The sequence below is a fragment of the Sarcophilus harrisii genome, chromosome 6 (assembly GCF_902635505.1).
Source record: "Sarcophilus harrisii chromosome 6, mSarHar1.11, whole genome shotgun sequence".
NCBI lineage: Eukaryota > Metazoa > Chordata > Mammalia > Dasyuromorphia > Dasyuridae > Sarcophilus > Sarcophilus harrisii.
The window spans coordinates 195,777,494-195,801,100 of NC_045431.1; the positions used below are offsets into that span (position 1 = coordinate 195,777,494).

General features: G+C 34.2%; 2 protein-coding genes across 2 annotated transcripts; both read right to left on the reverse strand.

Annotated features, from left to right (window-relative positions):
* Nucleotides 1–1,867: 1,867 nt before the first annotated feature.
* Nucleotides 1,868–2,826, reverse strand: LOC116420065 (olfactory receptor 508-like). Its single transcript, XM_031943554.1, has one exon. It carries the CDS (start codon nt 2,801–2,803, stop codon nt 1,868–1,870), a length of 936 nt encoding a protein of 311 aa, XP_031799414.1. The 5' UTR covers nt 2,804–2,826.
* A 14,101-nt stretch (nt 2,827–16,927) lies between these two features.
* On the reverse strand, nt 16,928–17,886 carry LOC100920064 (olfactory receptor 508-like). Its single transcript, XM_003773546.2, has one exon. The coding sequence runs from the start codon at nt 17,861–17,863 to the stop codon at nt 16,928–16,930; it is 936 nt and encodes a 311-aa protein (XP_003773594.1). The 5' UTR covers nt 17,864–17,886.
* Nucleotides 17,887–23,607: the final 5,721 nt, after the last annotated feature.

Genomic DNA, 23,607 nt, shown 5'->3' on the forward strand with positions numbered 1-23,607 from the left:
TTTTTTGGAGGCAAAAAATTAGAAATAGAGAGCATGCCCATCAATTAGAAAATTACTAAACAAGTTGTGGTATATGATTATCTAAGAAAAGAGGGGCAGAATAGTCTCAAAAAAATCTGGAAAGGCTTAAATGAATTGATGCTAAATACAGTGGAAAAAAACTAGAATATTAAGAGCAATAGTGTACAATAATGAATTCTGAATAACTTTTGCTATTCTCAGCAATATGATAAACTAAGATAATTCAGAAAGACTTATGATAAAAAATGCTATCTACCTCCAGAGAAATAACTGATGGAGTCTGAATACATATCAGAATATGCTCTTTTAAAAATTATTTTTCTTGAGGGTTTTTGGGATGGGGTCTTTGTTTTCTTTTATAATAGGAGTAATATGGTAATATGTTTTGCATGACTATACATGAATAGTCTATAATAAGTTGCTTCCATTTTCAGTGAGTGAATATGAGAGAATAGGAGGATAAGAATTTGAAAATTAAAATTTTAAAATAAAAAAAAATTTATTGGAAAGTAAAAGATGATTCATAAAATTAGGAAGGAAATAATTCTTCTGGCTTCTAACTTAATAATACCAGGATGAAATAATTATTTTCAGTCTTGCCTTCCTCATATTAAGAAAATATCAAAAGTCTAGAGAGCATCCAAAAGCAGATGATCAAGTCAACAAGAATTTTAAGGACCCGAAATACAAGAAAAAGTAAAAATAAAAAATAAAAGAGTCTGTCCCTTCTAGGAGGTCCCATTTAAATGGAAGAGATGCCATGTAAATAACTATGTCCATACAAATCATAGGAGGAATAGATGAATGGTCATTTTGAAAAGGAAGCTACTGTTGATTAGAAGGGGAAAAATGCTTGCAGGAAATAGATGTGAATTTTCTCCAGGAAAACAAGGGAAACTAAATAGCAAATGTGGGTAAGCAAAACATTCTAGGGCTATTAGATAAATAGGCAATGTAAAGACAAAGAAGAGTGTCAAATGTGGGGAAAGACAGTCCACGATACCTAAATTGGATCTATATGGATGGGAAAAAAGAGTAAGAATGGAAAGGTAGGAAAAGAACAGATTATGGAGACTTTTTAAAAATCATTCTTTATTGATCTTTTCTTTTTCCTGAACTATATTTCTTCTAGTATCTCAACATCCCCACTTCACATAAAGAGCTATCCCATAGAAAAAAAGAATATATTTTTTCAGATTTATTATACTACAAATGTGGTCACTGATAAAAAGGAAAGTCCCCACATACATCATAATATTTATAATAAAAATTTAAGGTAGCAAAAACTGGAGACAAAGCTTATGCACAGTGATTGAGGGATGCTAAACAAATCATTACATATGAACATAGTGGAATGTTACAGTGCTATAAAAAAAAAACACCGCCACTACAAATATGATTAAGATAGAAATATAGAAAATTTCCATGATCGGATATTGAACACAGTGACCATAAGAATGTAAATGTATAGAACAACTCCCATATAGGAAAAGAAAATGTGTATTGCCAGAATGTTCCCCTCCCCCCCAAAAAAATTACTGAGTCACAGAAGAGCAATAAAATGTTTCCCTATTCCTTTGCAAAGGTAGGAGGTTTCTGTTTCTGAAATATTGCATATATTTTCAAACTTTTCCAATCAACATTTAAAATGACAACTTTTAACTCATAACAATAAAAATCTACTTTTTAAAAAACAGATTTATTCATATCATTTTATCCTGACAATCTTATCAGTAAAATGTTAATTTCTTATGGGCAAAGACAAATTTTTCTTATATCCCTAAGAGTTATTTCATACTTTTTTGTTTTTCAATATTTCAATACTTTTTGTATTGAGTTGAATTCCTTAAAAAGAACATTTCCTATTCATCAGTTTTCTCAGGGCCCTTTTTACTTCATTGTTCCTTAGACTGTAGATCAGGGGGTTCAACATGGGGATCATTACAAGGTAGAAAACAGACACCACTTTATTCTCATCTTCTGAGTAGCTTGACTTAGGCATCACATAAATGAATGTAGTGGTGGAATAGTAGAGAGTGACTGCTGTAAGGTGGGAGGTGCAAGTTGAGAAAGCTTTGGATCTTCCCTCAGTAGAACTTATCTTCAGAACAGAGAAGAAAATATACATGTAAGAAATTATGATAATTAGCACTGTAGTCATAATAACTGACCCAGTGAAGGCAGAAGGTAAAATTTCAGCAAGAATATGTGGAGAGTAGGAAAGTTTCAAAAGTGGTGGATAATCACAGAAAAAATGATTAATCTTATTGGGTCCACAGAAGGACCGATTCAATACACAGCCAGTGAAGGTCCAAGCACCTATACAACTACCCAGGTAGGATGTGATGAGTAATAGAGTACAGACCTTAGGAGACATGTTGATGGAGTAAAGTAGTGGATTGCAGATGGCCATGTACCTATCATAGGCCATCACAGCCAGCAAAAAGAACTCAGCTATCCCAAAGGTAGCACCACAGAACAATTGGGCCACACAACATTCCAAAGGGACTAAGGTTTTGTTCACAAGGAAGGTCTTGAGCATAAGGGGAGTGACAGAGGATGAATATGCAGAGTCCACAAAAGCCAAGTGACTAAGGAAAAGATACATTGGAGTGTGAAGTTGGGAGCTATTTCTGATCAGCATGATTATACTAAGATTACCAATTAAGGTGATAACATAGACACCTAGAAATATCACAAAGAGGATGACACGAAGGGTTGGATCATCTGTTAACCCCAAAAGAATCAATTCAGTCACAGCAGTGCAGTTATCTCCAGACATATCTTGAAAAGAGTACCTATTAGACAGGGGAGAGGAAAGAGATTAAAAAAGACTACAGAACTAAGATTCATACATGTCTACTGATGTATTTAGGAAACATTCAATGACCATCTCCCACATGTCATTCCTCCCATCCTAATACCATTCTTTGCTCTTATGCACCATGGCAGGGTGTCAATAAGCAAAGCAAATATGAACAGATGCATTTTCTTCCAATTTTCCCCATAAACCAACGGTACTGTGTGATTGGATTATTTTGCCATAGTGATAAAGTAAAAAATTAGGCAAGAGTAAAGATGATAATTGAATTCCTACCATGGGTGCCTTTTTGAACTATTATGCAAAGATTACATCAAAATGTGTAAATGACTTTCTCCCAACTAACCACCTTTGCTTATTCTTTTCAAAGAAACAATCTGTTATTTGCTTCCTGAATTCTGATATGTCTACCTTCAACAAGATGTTATAAAGCAAATACTAACTGATTTTGAGGAAAGACCTGCTTTTCCACATGACACATGCTCTAAAATTACAAAAGAAGAGAAATAAAGAATAAGGATACTAAGTGTTCTCATTTTACTGTGCTTCTAGAACTTAGTACTATTATTAGGGCATTCCTTAGACTACATATTACCAGCCTGAAGTCTATGGAAAATTTCCCATGGGAACTTCACTGATGCTAGTTAAAACAATGGAAAGCCCATTTAAAATGTTATAATCATATCCTGTTTATCTATTGCTTCTTTCAATTGCAGAATAGCTGAGTAAACTGTAATATAGGAAAGTAGTGCCAAATTATTATAACATAAGAAGTGATGATTATGACTGCTTTGGAGTGATATGGGATATGGGAACACTTTTAACAGATAAAGAGCAAATTCACTAGAAAAATTAATATGACAATCACAATAGTCATGACAAGAGAAACAACTTTGAAAGACCTCAGAACTTGTACCAAAATAGTAATAAATTATGTCTTCAAAAGACCTATGAAGAAATACTACATACCACCTCTTAGTAAAGAGGTGATGGACATAAAAAGATTAAGATTGATCCTGTACTGTGTATCAATTGATCTATTTAAAACTTTGTCCTGTAACTGCTTTTGTCCTGGAATTACTTAAATTATAGTTCTTCATTTCTGATATCATTTCAGAATTTAGCTGGTTTGTAAATGAGTTAATTTTACAAATTCAGGTTCCCTGCTACTCACTTATATATTCTTGTCTCAGAGAATTTAGCTGCACTGGGAAACGTATGGAAAAGCATGGGAATGGAGCTTAAGTTCCCTATATCATCAAGCTTTCTGTCAAGGATGTCTAATTTCCTGTCCAACAGTCTTGACTACTATCTTGCACCTTCACTCAAATAACAAGCGTCTCTTATTCTTATGAGAAAAAAAAGGTCATTGCTAGCCCTAATTACCAAATTTCCAACCAATCATGGTGTTCCTTATAATTCAGTTTTTAACCTGTCAAGTTGCTCTTAGTCTCATGATGTGACGTAAGTAATTCTTTTTTTGTTTTAGATGCTCTTAAATCTGTTAATGAGTAACTCATTTTGCTCTTGTTTTGACATTAATTAGAAGTAAGACATCGATCCATTTATTGACAAACAGCATATTATCTTTCTCAGCGCCATATCTCAGCTTGCCTTTTTGTTCAAATTCAGACATGACAGACTAGAGGTAAAGAATGACAAACATTCTCAGAAATGGCTAAATTGTTGATTTCTATTCCTTGAGGAGAGACCTCAGTGTAACTGGGAAGATGTAGCTAAGTGAGTAGTCATGGACATGGGGGAGGAGAACAGTAACAAAACATTTTGAAAATGCATAAATAGACAAAAGGCAATTGTAACTTTACTTGTATGCATGTTCTATTTCTTTTCTAGACCAGGATGTTGTGAAATATGTCCATTTGTTGATGCCTATTGAGTTTGAAACAAAAGAAATTATCTTGAATTTTACTTTTTTCCTGAAACATTCTTATCACTCCCAATTCTAACTGAATTTTCTTTTCTTTTCAGTCCAATAACAAAGGATAGAAAATACTGAGATACTGTTCACTGGAAAAAGAACCTGATTGTAACATTCATTAATGGATCTATTCCTTCTTTGTGACCAATGAAAAAAAGTAATAACAAAATAAACTAGTAGTAATTCTCCCTACCTCCTACTTCACCTTTCTCTCTCAAGAGAGCACTTTGCATACTACTTTCCTGGCAAAAGAAAGGCTTTCCCAATGGGCTCCCTTTTCTTTTCCTTTCTATAACTCAAAACTCCCTAACATCACCCAATATTGTCTTTGTAATAATAACTGAGAAAGAGTTAGTCCTTTTATTCAGAGGCAATTTATCTAATTGTTCCATTATTCCTTCACTCCTATTTCACATCTAAGCTTTCTACATTGAAAACCTCCCTTTAAATTTTAAATCTTTTTTTTTAATTTATGAGCTTTCCTTTTTTTCCTAGAAATGGGCTCAGATTTTTCCAGTCCTTTAAAATTTTCATTTGACTCTGATATCCTTTTAATTTGTCATACCATATCTCTTCTCATTCTCAAAAATCTCTTAGGTGAAAAAATATAATCTTGTTTAGTCTACTTTCTCTCCTCCTACTCACTTGGTAACCCATGATAATATTGATTCTGATCCAATTCTCTACCAAAAATATTCTTTACAATATTACCAATTTGCAAATGATAATATTTTTCTCATCTTCATTTAAATTCTTAGGGATTAGATATTGTAACAGACATATCATTAGCATCGAGTAAAGCAGCTGAACATAATAGATGCTAACTAAATCTTGGCTGATTGACTTATTCTTAGCCTCTACCTAACACATGACAAGGTAGACTGCCAATAACATAACTTTTTATGGCACTCTGATAGTACTTTTATTCTACCAGTCTAATCTTTTCTTCTTCATCTCCTAAACCAGCTCACAATCCTTTATCCAGGCCCAAAATTCTGAATGTGGCTATATTTTGATCCTAGGGCCTCTCTTCTTTTCTATATCTTTACAATGAGATTATTAATTTCCTCTCCCATTAACTACTTTACTTAGATGAATCCCAATTCTATACAACCACCTATTTACGCCAATCCATAGATCACTAATATTTGGATTTTTGTAACATGTCCCAAAGGCATTCCAAACTCAAAAGTTCAAAGGAGAACTCATTCTCAACCAGAAATTTAAAAATTGTTATCCACAATTTCTTCTTTCTGTACAAGGTCCTATCATTATACAAGGGACCCTGGTTTGCAATTAATCTCTACTCTTCTATCTTCCCTTTGCCAACTAGTGGGTTGCTAAGTACTGTCCTATCTATATCCACAATATACATTTTATGTCCACTCACACACTCACCTTCCTAAATTAGATTTGTACCTCTTCTCACTTGGATTATTGCCAAAATCTCTTAATAAAAGTCCAGTCTTTATTCACTCTCAACTAGTCTCCAAAAACCTACAAAACAAGGTGTTTCTAAAGTACCTGCCTGATAATATTACTTGCTTACTCAAGTTTTGAACAGATAGTCTATTGAATTGAGAACAAAATAATAATTCTTCAGCTTGATATTTATACTCCTATGACATGTGAATTGATTTTCCCCTTCAGATTTCACTCTTAAGCATGCCTATAATCTAGGCCAACTGGCCTACCTGTTCTCTGGATTCAGAATTCCCCCCATCTCTGTTGGTCTGCACAGGCTATTCTCCATATTTTAAATGCCCTAATTCATCTCTACCTCTTAGAATTGCCAATTTCCCTTTTTTCTCAGCTACAGACTTCCAATTATAGGAAGCCTACTTTCTAAAACTGTCCCACTATAACTTATATTGTTTTAACTATTTATAGAAATATTTCCCCTCCAAAAAAATACAAACTCCTTGAGATTAAGGACTCATTTTATTCTTTTTTATCCCCAGGAGCTAGGAAAGAAAACCCTGCATATGTGTATATTTGTTGAATAAAAGGCAACAATGCCCTTTTGAAAACCTCAAGTCTCATTCATGTTGATATCATAATCAGAATAATCATATAACAAATATCTATAATGCAATATAACTAATTAAATTTCATCAATTAATCTCCTCCAACAATTTTTAGAAGACATTGTTATGCTAATTTTACTGAAGAGGTAACTAGGGGCTATAGAGGTGCAATTACTTACCCAAGATCACAATGAGAACTCCTAAGAATCAGATGTGCAATTCAAAGTTATCTAGACTTCAAGTTCAATTCTTTTTTTCCATTACATCAACCAACATGTATGTCAGTAAAATTTCTCCCCTCAAAGCTTCAGTTTGAGAATTGGGAGGAAAGTAATAAATGAAAAAAAGATGCTTGTGTATAAACAAATATTTTTCTCTCACTCTTCCTTACCTAATCCTATATGATCAAGAATTTACTTTTTCTAGTTATGTTTCAAGGTATATGGTATGATCCATGGGAGATCCGAATTTTACTTTCTAACAAACTGTAATAATGCTCAATGTATATACTTTACTTGCATTCTTTAACGTTGCATGGCACTAATAGGAACAGAAACACAATGCCAAAATTAGGAATTAATCTGATTCATTAAGGTGGGGGAGAGGGGTTGAGAGACAGACAGACAGAGACAGAGAGAGAAAGAGAGATTAAAGTCCTATACAAAACTGAAATAAATATAAAATATGACATGACAAGAGGAATAGATAGGCTTCCCTGAAAGGAGCTAGAAAATCAATAATCAGATTATTGAGTTAAGAATTTTCATGGTAGAACCAAGAACAGTGGTGATACCCATTCATGCAAACAGATGATGTTTAGGCTCCAAGTTAGCATCTTTGCATAGGAGCATCATATTTATGTTGGGTTTTATAACATTTGGGATATAACCTCTTCAACACCTTAGATGCAAATGTAGCCAAGGTTATTAAAATGTTTTTCAAAATCCATTGGGATTGAGAAAATAAAACACAAGTGTGCATTGTGTGAGGAGTTCTCTAAATTCTCAAGGGCTTTCATTATTTTTTTCTTTATCTGTTTGTCCCAGATTTTTTTTTAAAGATAGCACTATAGTCATACTAGTATGTTCTGCCATGGAAGCTTTCAAAAATTGCTATGGAACCAACATGGGGTTCTTGTGATTATGGCCATTTCACTAAGTATGAAAATTGATCTTCATTACCTCATCAAATTCATTTTGGTCAGCCATAACCCACTCTGATTACACTTGTACAAAGCTGAAGATGAAAGACCAACTATGAAACACAATTTAGTAGAAACTACAGATCTTAGAACTATTCCAAATGAAGACAAATATTTATGTGTAAAGGCAGGATTGACAGTCTTTCAAGGCTCCTGATAACATTTCACTATAATATAAAGGCATATGCAATATGTGAGACAAAAATGTTACACTGGATGATTGACACATGTTATGAGTCAGCCAGAAAATGCCATAATACTCTCTATATTTTGCTTGGTAATAAATTCTTCCCTTATTTATATGCCTGAGAAGGAAGCTTTTCCATGCCTCTCCTCTTAATTTGCTCATAATTTTAATATTGACATCTGAATCATGCACCCATTTTGACCTTATCTCAGTAGAAAATGTGAGATGATGGTCTATATCTAATTTCTGCCCAACTGCTTCCAGTTTTCCCAATAATTTCAGTCAAATACTATTTCTTGTCCCAAAAGCTTGGATCTTTGGGTTTATCTAACACTAGATTACTTTAGTCACTCATGATATCATATATTGGTTGCCTAATTGACTACACTGATAGACCATTTCATTTCTTAGGCAGAACCAGAATGTTTGGATGATTACCATTCTGTAATACAATTTGAGATCTGGTAATATTAAGTCACTTTCCTTCACATTTTTTAATTGATTCCTTTGACATTCTTGAGCTTTAATCCTTTCTAATTCTATATAGTAATTTTGGGGATAACTTTTTTGGTACTGTGTGCAACAGGTACTAGACACCCTTCCCCAAATTAACTAATCAGAGACATCTTCAGATACAAAGAGAAAGCATTTATTTAGTCACTGCTGGGAGAGGCCCAAGCACATCTGGGAAACATCTCAGCTCCCAACATGTGCCTGACCTGACAAACCAGAAACAATAAAGTTGGTTAATTAGCAAAAGAACCAAGTTTTTTCATTAGATAGATTAAAAAGAAGTAGCCATCATTGACCAGTGGTCTCTGATGTTGTCTGCTTCCTGTGGGTCACATCATTTCCTGTAGCTGACTTAGGGTCTCACTTTTAGAGACCTCGAGGCCTAGAGATCATGTGACTTCCTAAAACCTAGGCCCAAGATCTAACCTTACAGCTCTGCAGACCTCTGGGAATAGGGATCACATGACTAGTCTGACCTTTTCAGAAATCTCCACTTGGTCCCACTTGGTCCCCACTCTTTTTTATATGTTTGAAGCTTTCTCACACCAATCCTGATATATTTCTTCCACTGGGGCATCTTTGTGATCTGGGCCTTCAGGATGGTCATTCTCTTCAGTATTAACTGTAATCCTTCCTCTACCATTAAGAACAAATACCCAAACATCAGTGGAAGTTTTCAGAAACCCCTTTAGCTACTCCTGAACTTGGCTAAATCTTGAACTATTCTAATGATTAAGTGCATAAGCAAGTGGGTGACAAGGTATTGCTGCTTAAAACAATGAGCAGGAATCAGAGACTCAGCATCCACCAATTCCACTATCTGTCTTGGAACCCAGTCATTACAGACCAACAAATTGGCATCTGGCAGCCAGTTATCCATAGAACTACAGCAGTGTAAGGCCGAGGGGCCTCAGGTCCATTGTCACATCATTCCCACCTCAAGCAGTTCAGACCAAGATTCATTTGGGACAAAGGGATGAAAACCTCATCTTTTGGAGCTGCTACAGGCTGACAAGGGCATATAGCTGGCCCTGCCCAGTGCGGTCCAGACTGAAGAGGGCAGACAAGTCACTTGGGTGGTGTCAGCAGCATCTGATGCTGAGTGGCAGAATCAGATCTCAGGTGATTTCAGAGTAGCCAAGTAATTGGAATTTAGTGACTCAGAGTCTGGAAGTAGCAAGCCTCACAAGTATATTAAAAATACAAGGACTAAATATGAGCAAAAGAAAAAGAATAAACAAAAGTGTAGTTAATATAGAGATTACTAGGATAGTAACAGTGAATCCCACTCAGAGAAGGGCTGGTGGAGAGGAGATGAGACTATCACCAATGCTTCTTCCAAACAGTTTTTCCTAGGATAAATACCAAACAATGTTTTTCCCAAATTTCTGCTTTGGTTTCCTCAAAGGAGTAGGAACAATGAGTGGAACATTGTGCTCTTCAGTAAGTATGATCTCACCCAACAAAAACCCTAGAGTCCTTAGTTTTAAAAGGGAGAGCCTTTACCCAACTAATACAGGTTTCAACAAAACCAAAAGCAGCTTAAAGCCCTTGCAAGGGGACACATGTGCAAACCTTTTTAATAGTCCTTTCAGAATTTACTTTCCTGGAAACTATATGAGGGAATGCAAGAGTCAGGAGTTGGGAAATTAAAGGTGCCATGGTCAGAGGCAAACAGGCAGCAGTACAGGAAGCTTTAGGAAACAAAAGAAGCCTCTCTAGGTCCATGAACAGCTAGCAGTAATTGTTTTCCTTGCATACTTAATGGGAAATTTTTTGGCTGTTAAAATTCCCTTTTTTTCCATAAAGCCCCCATGACCATGCAAAGCATGAAAGTATATTTGAAGTCAGTGTAGATCTTTGAGAAATAAGCAAAGGGTCTAGGCTAGGATTCCAGAAACCCCTAGGACCCAACCCTTCCTTCTATCAATGTCTAAAAGACTATAGACAGATTAATTTAGCTTTCAGGGTGCTAAAAACTGGCCTGGTCAGGACATGCTAAGATTGTCTTCTTTCTCTTCCAGTGAGCAAAAAAGAAGGTGAGGGGTAACCCCAAATTTAGACAAAGTAGGCCTTTAGACAAAGAAACTCTAATCCTAGGAAGCAAATGAGTTAAAGCTTTTATAGCAGCAACCAGAGAATTCTCCAAGGCTGGGCTGCAAATCAAAATATAATTTATATACTTGTATTAAACCTCATATCTTCCACTGACCACTTGCTGTGATTACAGAAATTTGCTATGAGAGAAAAAATCAGGGACATGATCTAAATAGTAACAAAACTAGTCCTTCAGGTCTTGACCTGAGAGCACATACAGGATAAAGCATCCTTAACTCAGTTTTACTTCAGGTAATTGTCCTAATTTTTAACAATTTCACTTTAAACCAGACTCAGGAATAATCAGGGGAATTCTTATTCAAAAGAACATCACTGGAAAACTGAGTCAGAAGAATTCCATCTTGAGCAGAGGCCAAGGTCATCCTCCTAATTCTTCCCCAGATACTAACTTCCACCTGTAATAATTTCTTCTGAGTAGCTTATAGCATATTCCTTTCAGATGGTGGTTCACTGGTTTGATGATCTATGAGACAATCAGACCTGAATTTAAAACTCCAAATAAATATCAGCTGCAGTTCCAAGAGATTTTTATCTGCAATAGCAATTCCCACTTAATCAAAGCTTCAGATGAATCTAGCTCTCAAGGATCACATATCCTAAGTAGGTATTATGACCTTACATTGATAACAGTAAGAGATTCATCCTAGAAGTTCACAGCTTATCTTTCATATCTAAGTAGATGGTTAAGTTCAACATTACACAAATAATTTTGCTTTTAAAGTGCCCAGAATATAGAAAAATTCTAAATTGCATGTTGTCCATAAGAGAGAAACATGGGACAGAGGCAAAAACTATTATTCACAGATTCCCTTTAAATATTGGGTGCAACTTTAAGATGACTCCGTACAATCAATTAAAACTCATACAGAATATGGGATAGTCTAATTTCATATAAAGAACCTCATAAGAATTAACATTGATAATTTCTTCTCATACAGAATATGGGATATTCTAATTTCACATAAAGAACCTCATAAGAATTAACATTGATAATTTCTTCATTCTTAAAAAATGTTAATTCAACTTCCTCCAATTCAGGAGTCCCTATAAAATTTTTGGAAATAATACAATCAAATCAGGTTAAAATTGGCTCCAGGTACTTCAAGAAAGTTATAGATCACATTTGTTATCATATTCATTAAACAAGGAGATCATTATGCATTTAGATAAACATTAAATAATTTACTGAAGACAGATAGAAACCTTAGTAGAAATAAATCACTTTCAGAGAACTTGCAGTTCCAACAAACCTCTTCAAAATTTCTTTGATAACAGCATCAAAAATGACCTTGCTTAGAGCAGCTATAGATTTGAAAAATAAAAATAAAACATTCAGTTATTAATACCATATAAATATAGGCTGTTCCTTTCAACAATATAAGCAATTAATTAATGTATTAGCCAGTAAGGGGGAAGAGGAGCTCCAAAGAGCTGCAGTTTTTTTAACAAGCAGCTACACCTAGTAGGGGGAGGAGGGCTTAAATCTTCACCTTAACCTGAGAGATCTTTCTCTTACCCTTTCCCCCACTTCACATGACATTTCTCCCAACTCCACCATGCTTCCTGAACCCCACTTCTCACAGCTAACTTTTTAGGGTACCAAGTTCCCTCAGTGTCTTCTTTCCCCTGGCAAATGGCAAGTTCCACTAGGAGCTTGCTCCTTTCTGTCCAACCTAACTCTTCTCCCCTTTTCCAGCATACTATGCTTCTCTCTCTCTCTCTCTCTCTCTCTCTCTCTCTCTCTCTCTCTCTCCTTTCTTTTTCTTTTTCTCTCTCACACCATCTCTCCCCCTGTAACACATCCCATTTCTCCTCCCAATTCCAACATATTCTTTCTTTCTCTAACATACTCTCTTCCTTTCTCTAACATGCTCCCAAAACAATAACCCTTCTAACTAGATGCTTCATTCAATTAATTGCTTTTGCAACTCAATCTTTCTTGTTCTTTGTCTTTAAATCATCTCTTGTTTTTTCCCCTAAAACTTTAAGATTCACAATTAAATAACTTTGGACCAAATTTCATAAAACTTACACATATATCCAGCAGAGCTGGAAAATTATTAAGGCATAATTCATAATTTTACAAATTATCCAATATACATTTTAGAAAGCAACATACTATGTAACTAGGGGATATAAATATATGACCTCCCCTAAGGTAAATTACTGGAACTTTATTTTAATAACCTATATTTTAATTTAAAATAAAATTAAATACAATTTTAAATTTCCAGTAATAATGTTTCAATATTTACACACAAATGTCTAAAACCTTGTGCTTAAAGTAAACCAATTCACAATTCTAGCACATACAATTTAATGGTGATTGTCTCATATAATAAAAAAATTCTTCCCTAAGTCAATGCAATAGCATTATAATTTACATAAAGCTGCTTTTACTATCATAGCTCAAATAACAAATTTCATTGAACTGTTAGTTTTTTTCTCTCCCTCTCATCCCATGTGTCCTTGCTCCAGTCAGGGAATGAGGGAAGAGGAAAAAAAAGAAAGAAACTCTCATTACTCTATCCCCTATCCTCCTCCAGGAGGCCCCAATTTAATTGACTTGCTTCTAAACTACCTTACACACATACATAAAATTCATTTATTTATTTCGATGTTGGTATTGTATGTTGGTAACATCTAAAAGCCCATATAAAGATACCAAATATGAAGCAATTAAATCTTCATATAGCATTTGCTTTATGCTAAGCACTTTTGCAACTTGAAATGACCATTTGTCAAATTCCTCAATCATTACTCTCAACAATTTTCCTGCAGCTCTAACTTTGGCCAAAGTCAAGTCTTTTTCTCTTTTTAACAAATTCTACCTCACATAACAGACAGGACACATTTCAATGGAATAGGCTCCATGAGAAAAAAAACACATATACTAAATTGGTCCAAAAAAAATTATTTCATCCTTCAGGAAAGTAAGAAGATAAAAGGATAAAAGAATGGGAGGTGCTGATATAGGGAGGGCAGATCAGGGGAGGTAGTAGTCAAAAGGAAAACACTTTTGAGGAGGGATGAGATGAAAGGAGAATGAGAATAGAATAAACATGGGGAAAATACAGTTAGCAACGAAAACTGGAAGAACATTTGAAGGAAGTTTCTCAGATAAAGGATTTATTTCTCAAATATATAAAGAAAGGAATCAAATTTATAAATAGAAAAGAACCATTTCCCAATTGATAAATGATCACAAGATACATACAATCAATTTTCAGATGAAGTAAATAAAGCTATTCATAGCATATGCAAAAAGCCCTAAATCACTATAGAATGGAGAAAAGTAAAGGAAAATAATTCTGAAGTAAGGCAGCCCTTTTGTGTAGTGCCAAGAAACTGGAAACTGAGTGGATGCCATCAATTGAAGAATGACTGAATAAGTTATGGTGTATGAATATTATGGAATATTATTGCTCTATAACAAATTATTTCAGAGAGGCCTGGAGAGACTTACATGAACTGATACTAAGTGAAATGAGCAGAACCAGGAGATCATTGTACATAGCAACAGCAATATTATACAAGGATCAATTTTGATGGACGTCACTCTTTGCAACAATGAGCTGATTGAGGCCAGTTGCAATGATTTGTGATGAAAAGAGCTATCTATACCCAGTGAGAAAACTGTGGGAACTGAGTGTGGATCACAACATAACATTCTCACTCTTTTTGTTGTTCACTTGCATTTTGTTTTCTTACTCATTTTCTTTCCTTTTTAATCAGACTTTTCTTCGGCAGCAAGAAAATTGTATAAATGTTTCCTTGTATTGCATTTAACATATACTGTATGAATTGACATCTAGGGGAGGGGTTAGGGGGAAAGAAGGGGAAATTTGGAACACAAAGCTATGCAAGGGTCAAGGTTGAAAAATTATCCGTGCTTATGTTTTCAAATTAAAAAGCTTTAATAAAAAAAAAAAAGAAAAGAAAAGGGAAAATGCAAATTTAAAACAACTGCAGTTCCGCCTTACACCTATCAAATTGGTTAATATGACAGAAAAGACAAAAGACAAATCTTGGAAGTTATATGGGAAAATGGGACCCTAATGCATTGTTAATAGAGTTTTGAACTTATCTAAGCATTTTGGATAGCCATTTGGAACTATTTTCAAGTGGCTATTCTACTGTGCATAATCATTGATCCAGAAATACAACTAAGTTTGTATTCAAAGGGATCAAAGAAAAAACAGAAAGACATATGTACAAAAAATATTTACATGGTTTTTTAGTGGAGGCAAAAAATTGGAAATTGAGAGCATGCCCATCAGTTAGGAAATGACTAAACAAGTTGTGATATATGATTTCTAAGAGAAGAGTGTCAAGATGGTCTCAAAAACAATCTGGAAAGACTTAACTGATGCTAAGTACAGTGAACAAAACTAAAAGAATATTAAGAGCAATGATGTGCAATATTGAATTCTGAATAACTTTTGCTATTCTAAGCAATATGATAAACTAAGATAATTCAGAAAGATCTATGATGAAAAATGCAATCCACCTCAAGAGAAATAACTGATGGAGTCTGAATACATATCAAAACATGCTCTTTGTTAACTTTATTTTTCTTGAGGGTTTTTGAAAGGGGATCTATGTTTTCTTTTATAGCATAACTAATATGATAATATGTTTTGCATGACTGTACATGTATAGTCTAAATCAAATTGCTTCCATATTCAGTGAGTGAATATTGGAGTAGGATAAGAATTTGGAAATTAAAATTTTGAAATAAGAAATTTTTATTGGAAAGTAAAAGATGATTCATAAAATTAGGAAGGTAATAATTCTTTTGACTTCTGACTTAATAAGACTAGACAAATGACTATTTTCAATCTTGCCCTCCCCATACTAAGAAAATGTCAAAAAAAATCCCCAGGAGGATGACCAAGTCAACAAGAATTTTGAGGACTTGAAATGAAAGAAAAAAACAAAATTTTTTAAAAAAAATTAAAGTCTGGTTCTTCTAGAAGGTGCCATGTAAATAACTATGTCCATACAAATCATAGGTGGACTAGATGAATGGTCTTTTAGAAAAGGAAGCTACTGTTGACTAGAAAGGAAAAAATGCTTGCAGAAAGTACATGTGAACTGTCTCCAGGAAAACCAGGGAAACTAAATGGCAAATGTGAGCAAGCAAATCATTCCAGAGCTGTTAGTTAGATAGACAACCAACATAAAAACAAAGAGCTGTGTCAAATGTGGGGAAAGAAAAATAGTCTACTGTAGGCAAATTGGACATTATATGGATGGGAAAAAGGAGTAAGAATGGAAAGATAGGAAAAGGACAGATTATGGAAACTTTTAAAAATCATTCTTTATTGATATCTTTTCTTTTTCCTGAACTACATTTCTTCTAGTATCTCACCTTCCCCACCTCCCATAAAGAGCTATCCCAGAGAAAAAAAGAATATATTTTTTCAGGTTTATTATGCCACAAATATGGTCACTAATAAAAGGAAAATCCCCACATACATCACAATATTTATAGCAAAAATTTAATGTAGCAAAAACTGGAGACAAAGCTTATACAGAGTGATTGAGAGATGGTAAACAAATTGTTACATATGAACACAATGAAATGTTACAGTTCTATTAAAAAAAACACCACAACAAACAAATATGATTAAGATAGAAATATAGAATTCCTTATCTGATACAGACTGATGACAGTAGAGCCACTGAACACAATGATCACAAGAAGATAAATGTAAAGACCAACTCCCATATAGGAAAAGAAAATGTGTGTTGTCAGAATGTTCCCCCCTCCCAAAAAAAATCATTTAGTCACAGAAGATCAATAAGAAGATGTTTCCTTATTCCTTTGCAAAGGTAGGAGGTTTCTGTTTCTGAAACATTGCATATATTTTCAGACCTTTCCAATCAACATTTAAAATGACAACTTTTAACTCATGACAATAAAAATCTACTTTTTAAAAAACAGATTTATTCATATCATTTTGTCCTGACAATCTTATCAGTAAAATGTTAATTTCTTATGGGCAAAGACAATTTTTTCTTATATCCCTAAGGATAATTTCATACTTTTTTGTTTTTCAATATTTCAATACTTTTTTGTATTGAGTTGAATTTCTTAAAAAGAACATTTCCTATTCATCAGTTTTCTCAGGGCCCCTTTTACTTCATTGTTCCTGAGACTGTAGATCAGAGGATTCAACATGGGGATCATTACAAGGTAGAAAACAGACACCACTTTATTCTCATCTTCTGAGAAGCTTGATTTAGGCATCACATAAATGAATGTAGTGGTGGAATAGTAGAGAGTGACTGCTGTAAGGTGGGAGGTGCAAGTTGAGAAAGCTTTGGATCTTCCCTCAGTAGAACTTATCTTCAGAACAGAGAAGAAAATATACATGTAAGAAATTATGATAATTAGCACTGTAGTCATAATAACTGACCCAGTGAAGGCAGAAGGTAAAATTTCAGCAAGATTATGTGGAGAGTAGGAAAGTTTCAAAAGTGGTGAATAATCACAGAAAAAATGATTAATCTTATTAGGTCCACAGAAGGATCTATTCAATACACAGCCAGCGAAGGTCCAAGCACCTATACAACTACCCAGGTAGGATGTGATGAGTAATAGAGTACAGACCTTAGGAGACATGTTGATGGAGTAAAGTAGTGGATTACAAATGGCCATATAACGATCATAGGCCATCACAGCCAGCAAAAAGAACTCAGCTATCCCAAAGGTAGCACCACAGAACAATTGGGCCACACAACATTCCAAAGGGACTAGGGTTTTGTCCACAAGGAAGGTCTTGAGCATAAGAGGGGTGATAGAGGAGGAATATGCAGAGTCCACAAAGGCCAGGTGACTAAGGAAAAGATACATTGGAGTGTGAAGTTGGGAGCTATTTCTGATCAACATGATTATACTAACATTACCAACTAAGGTGATAACATAGACACCTAGAAATATCACAAAGAGGATGACACGAAGGGTTGGATCATCTGTTAACCCCAAAAGAATCAATTCAGTCACAGCAGTGCAGTTATCTCCAGACATATCTTGAAAAGAGTACCTATTAGACAGGGGAGAGGAAAGAGATTAAAAAAAAGACTATAGAACTAAGATTCAGTTATATCTACTGATGTATTCAGGAAACAATCAATGACCACCTCCCACATGTCATTCCTCCCATCCTAATACCATTCTTTGCTCTTATGCACCATGGCAGGGTGTCAATAAGCAAAGCAAATATGAACAGATGTATTTCCTTCCAATTTTTCCCCATGACCAACAGTACTGTGTGAATGGATAATTTTGAAACCGTGATAAGAGTAAAAAAAACAGGCAAGAATAAAAACAATAATTGAATTCCTACCATGGCTACCTTTCTTAAGTAAATGCAAAGTTTAAATCCAAATTTGTAAATGCTTTTCTCCCAACGAACAACCTTTGTTTACCCTTTCCAAAGAAACAGAATCTGTTGTGTGCTTCCTGAATTCTGATATGTCTACCTTCAACAAGATGTTATAAAGTACCTACTGAGTGATTTTGAGGAAACACCTACTTTTCCACATGACACATGCTTTAAAATTAGAAAAGAAGAGAAATGAAGGATGTGGTTTCTAAGACTTCTCATTTTACTATGCTTTCAGAACTTGGTACTGTTATAAGGACATTCCTTAGGCTAGATATTGCCAGCCTGAAGCCTTATGGAAATTTTCCCATGGGAACCTCACTGATGCTAGTTAAAACAATGGAAACCCCTTTTTTAATCTGTTATAACCATATCCTGTTTATCTGTTGCTTCTTTCAACTGCAGAATAATTGAGTAAATTGTGATATAGGAAAGTAATACCAAATTATTATAATATAAGAAGTGATGATTATTACTGTTTTGGAGTGATATGGGAACACTTTTAACAGAAATAGAGCAAATTCACCAGAAAAATTAATATGACAACCACAATAATCATGATAAGAGAAATAACTTTGAAAGACCTCAAAACTTGTACCAAAATAGTGGCAAATCATGTCTTCAAAAGACCTACGAAGAAATACTACATACCACTACTCAGAAGAGAGTTGATGAACTTTAAAAGATTAAGATTGATCCTGTACTATGTATTGAATGATCTATTTAGAAATTTGTCCTATAACTGTTTTTGTCCTGGAATTACTTAAATTATGGCCTTCATTTTTGATATCATTTTAGAATTAGCTGGTTTTAAGGGGTTAATTTTAGTAAGTTGGGTTCCATGCAAATCACTGATATATTGTTGTCTCAGAGAATTTAGCTGCCTTGGGAAATATATGGGAAAGCAAGGGAATGGGGCTTAAGTTCCCTACACCATCCAGGTATCTGTCAAAGATGTCTAATTTCCTGTCTAAAAGTCTGGGCCACTAACTTGCACTTTCAACCAAATAATGAGGATTTCTGATTCTTATGAGAAAATAAGGTCATTGATAGCCTAATTACCAAACTTCCAACTAATCATGTTGTTCCCTGCACTTCTGTTCTGTAATCAGTCAAGTTGCTCTTAATCCCATGATGTCACCTACCCATTCTTTTTTCTTTGTTTTATATGCCCCAAAATCTGTTAATGAGTAACTATCGTTTTCTTTTGACATTAATTAGAAGTAAGACATTGATCCATTTATTGGTAGGCAGCTTATCTTTCTCAAAGACATTATTCACCTTACCTTTTTGTTCAAATTCAGACATGACAGACTAGAAGTAGAAAATGACATATGTATATATATATATATATCACTTACAAGGAGGGACCCCACAGTGAGTGGAGAGATGGAGCTAAGTGAGTAGTGATGGAAATATGGGAGGAGAAAAGTAACAAAAACATTTTGATAATGCATAAATAGACAAAAGGCAACTATAACTTTACTTGTATACGTTTCATTTCTTTTCCAGACCAAGATATTGTGAAATATGTGCATTTGTTGATGCCTGTTGAGTGTGAAACAAAAGAAATTATTTTTAATTTAACTTTTTTTCTGAAACATTCTTATTACTCCCAACTCTAAAATGAATTTTATTTTATTTTCAGTCCAATGGGAAAGGATAGGAAATGCTGAGATACTATTCACCTGAAAAAGAACCTGATTATAAAATTCATTTATCTATTGCCCAATTCCTTCTTTATGAACAATGAAAAAAATAATAATGAAACAAGTTAGTAGTAATTTTCCCTACCTCCTATTTCACCTTTCCCTCTCAAGCGAGCACTTGGCATACTACTTTTCTAGCAAAAGAAAGGCTTTTCTAATGGGCTCCCTTTTCTTTTCTGCTTTACAGTTCAAAAGTCCTCAATATCATCCTATATTGTCTCTGCTACAATCACTGAGAAAGAGTTAGTCCTTCTTTTGTCCAGGGACAATTCCTCTAATTGTTCCATTATTGCATCATTCCTATTTCAAGTCTAAGTTTTCTCCATTGAAAACTTACCTTTTAATTTTAAATCTTTTTTCTGTACAGGCTTTCCCTATTTTCATAGAAATGGGTTCAGATCTTTCCAATCCTATAAAATTTTCATTTGACTCTGATATCCTTTTAATTTATCATACTATAGTTCATCCTTTTCTCAAAAATCTCTTAGGTGAAAAAATATAATCTTGTTTAGTCTACTTCCTCTCCTCCTACTTACTTGGTAACCCATGATAATATTGTTTCTGACCCAATTACTCCAAAGAAAATATTCTCTACAATATTACCAATAATTTTTAAATTTGTAAATGATAATATTTTCCTAATCTTCATTTAAATTCTTAGGTGATGGATATTGTAACAGACATCATATCATTACTACCTAGTAAAGTAACTGAGCAAAATACATGCTAAATAAATTTTGAATGATTGACTTATTCTTAGCCTCTACCAAACACATGACAAGGTGGACTCCAATAACATAACTTTTCATGGCACTCTGATAGTACTATTATTCCACCAGTCTAATCTTTTCTTCTTCATCTCCTAGACCAGCTCACACTCTGTCCTGTCCCAAAATCCTAAACATGGCTATATCTTGATCCTAGGGCCTCTCCTCTTTTCTATATCTTTACAATGAGCCCCTTAATTTCCTCTGCCATTAACTCCTCTTCTTAGATGAATTCCATTTCTGTCTAAACAACTATGAACTCCAATCCATAGATCACTAATATTTGGATTTTTATACCTAAATATCCCAAAGATACATCCTATAGAGTTCAAAGAAGAACTTATTTTATCCTCAACCTGAAATTTAAAAACTTATATCCACAATTTCTTTTTCTCTGTACGAGGTCCTATTATTGTTCTAGGGACCCTGGTTTGCAAACCTGGAATTATTTTCTATTCTTCTTTCTACCCTCCTCAACTAGTGGGTAGCCAAATACTGCTCTGTCTGTATCCATTATATATATATATATATATGAGTGTGTGAGTGGATATAAGATATATATTGTTGCCAAGTATTCCCCTATTTATATTCATAATATATATCTTATGTCCACTCATACAATCACCTCCTTAAATCAGATTTGTACCTCTTCTCACTTGGACTATTGCCAAAGTCTCTTAATTAAAAGTCCAGTCTCTATTCCCTCTCAACTATTCTCTAAAAACCTACAAAATAAGGTCTTCCTAAAGTAACCTGCCTGACCATATCACCTGCTTACTCAAATCTTGAACAGATACACTATTAAACCCAGGACAAAATAATAATTCTTCAACTTGATATTTGTATTCCTATGCCATGTGAAGCAATTCTCCCTCTTCAGATTTATTTCATTTCATTCTCAAACATGCCTGTACTGCAAGCCAACTGGCTTACCTGTTCTCTGAATTCGGAATTCCCCCATCTCCGTTGGTCTGCGCAGGCTTCTTTATATTTTAAATGCCCTAACTCATCTCTGCCTCTTAGAATTTCAAACTTCCTTTTATTCTCAGCTATTGGGCCCTACTTATAGGAAGCCTAATTTCTAAAACTGCCCCACCAAAACTTATACTGGTTCAACTATTTATAGAAATATTTCCCCTCTAAAAAATAAGGACTGCTTTGTATTTTATTCTTTTTTATCCCCAGGAGCTAGGAAAGTACACCTTGCATAGGTGTGAATATTGGTTGAATAAAAGGCAATAATGCCCTTTTGAAAACCTCAAGTCTCATTCATGTTGATATCATCATCAAAATAATCACATAACAGAAATACTAATAATGCACTACAACAATTTAAATTTCATCACTTCATTTCCCCCAACAATTTTTATAATATATTGTTACATTAATTTTACAGAAGAGCTCACTAAAGGTCATAGAGGTGCAATTACTTACCCAGGATCACAATGAGAACTTATAAGAATGCGCAGTTCAAGCTAAGATCTCCTGACTTCAAGTCCAATTCTTTTTCCATTACATCAACTAACAAACCTGTCAATGGAATTCCTACCCTCAAAGCTTCAGTTTGAGAAGTGGGAGGAAAGTAATAAATGAAAAAAAAAATGCTTGTGGATAGACAAGGATTTTTCTCTCACTCTTCCTTACCTAATCCTATATGATCAAGAACTTATTGTTTCTAGTCATGGTTCAAGCTATATGGTACAACCTGTAGGAGATCAGAATTTTACTTACTAACAAACTGTAATAATGCTCAATGAATATACTTACTTCCATTCTTTAACATTTCATGACAATAAAAGGAAAAAAAACACAATGCCAAAATCAGGAATTGATCTGATTCATTAAGGTGGGGGATGGGGGTTGAGAGACAGACAGATAGAGGCAGAGACACACAGAAGGATTAAAGTTTTAAACAAAACTGAAATAAATATAAAGTATGACATGACAAGAGGAATAGATTGGGATCCCTGAAAGCAGCTAGAAATCAATAATCAGAGTTAAGAATTTTCATGGTAGGACCAAAAACAGCAGTGGTACCCATTCTTGCAAACAGATGATGACTTTAGGCTCCAGGTTATCATCTTTGCATAGCAGCATCATATTTATGTTGGGTTTTATAATATTTGGGATATAACCTCTTCAACACCTTAGATACAAATGTAGCCAAAACCATTAAAATGTTTTTTTTAAATCCATTGGGATGGAGAAAATAAAAGACAACCATGCATTGTGTGAGGAGCTCTCTAAATTCTCAAGGGTTTCATTATTTTTTTTCTTATCTGTTTGTCCCAGATTTTTTAAGAGTTTTTTGTTTTGTTTTGTTTTTTTAAATAGCACCAATGCCAAACTAGTATGTTCTGTCGGGAACCTATAAAAAATTGTTGTGAGATCAATTTGAGATTATTGTGATTGTGATAATATCCACCAAGTATGATAATTGACCCTCATCACCTCATCAATTTCATTTTGTTCAGCCATAACTCATATTGATTACACTTATACAAAGCTGAAGCTGGAAGACCAACTATGAAACTCAATTTAGTAGAAACTATAAATCTTACAACTATTCCAAATGAGGACAATTATTCATGTGTAGAGGCAGGATTGATAGTTTTCGAGACTCCTGATAACACTTCACTATAATATATAAGCATATGCAATATGTGACACAAAAATGTTACATTGGATGATTGACACATGCTATGACTTAGCCAGGAAATGCCATAATGCTCTCTATATTTTGCTTGGTAATAAATTCTTCCCTTATTTTTATATCTAAGAAGGAAGCTGTTCCATGCCTCTCCCCTTATTGCTCATAATATCACTATTGACATCTGAATCATGTACCCATTTTGACCTTACCTCAGTAAACAGTGTGAGATGTTGGTTTATATCTAATTTCTGCCCAAC

Excerpts from the sequence above, each read along its gene's own strand:
- LOC100920064 (XM_003773546.2), bottom strand. The coding sequence starts at position 17,863 with ATGTCTGGAGATAACTGCACTGCTGTGACTGAATTGATTCTTTTGGGG.
- LOC116420065 (XM_031943554.1), bottom strand. The coding sequence starts at position 2,803 with ATGTCTGGAGATAACTGCACTGCTGTGACTGAATTGATTCTTTTGGGG.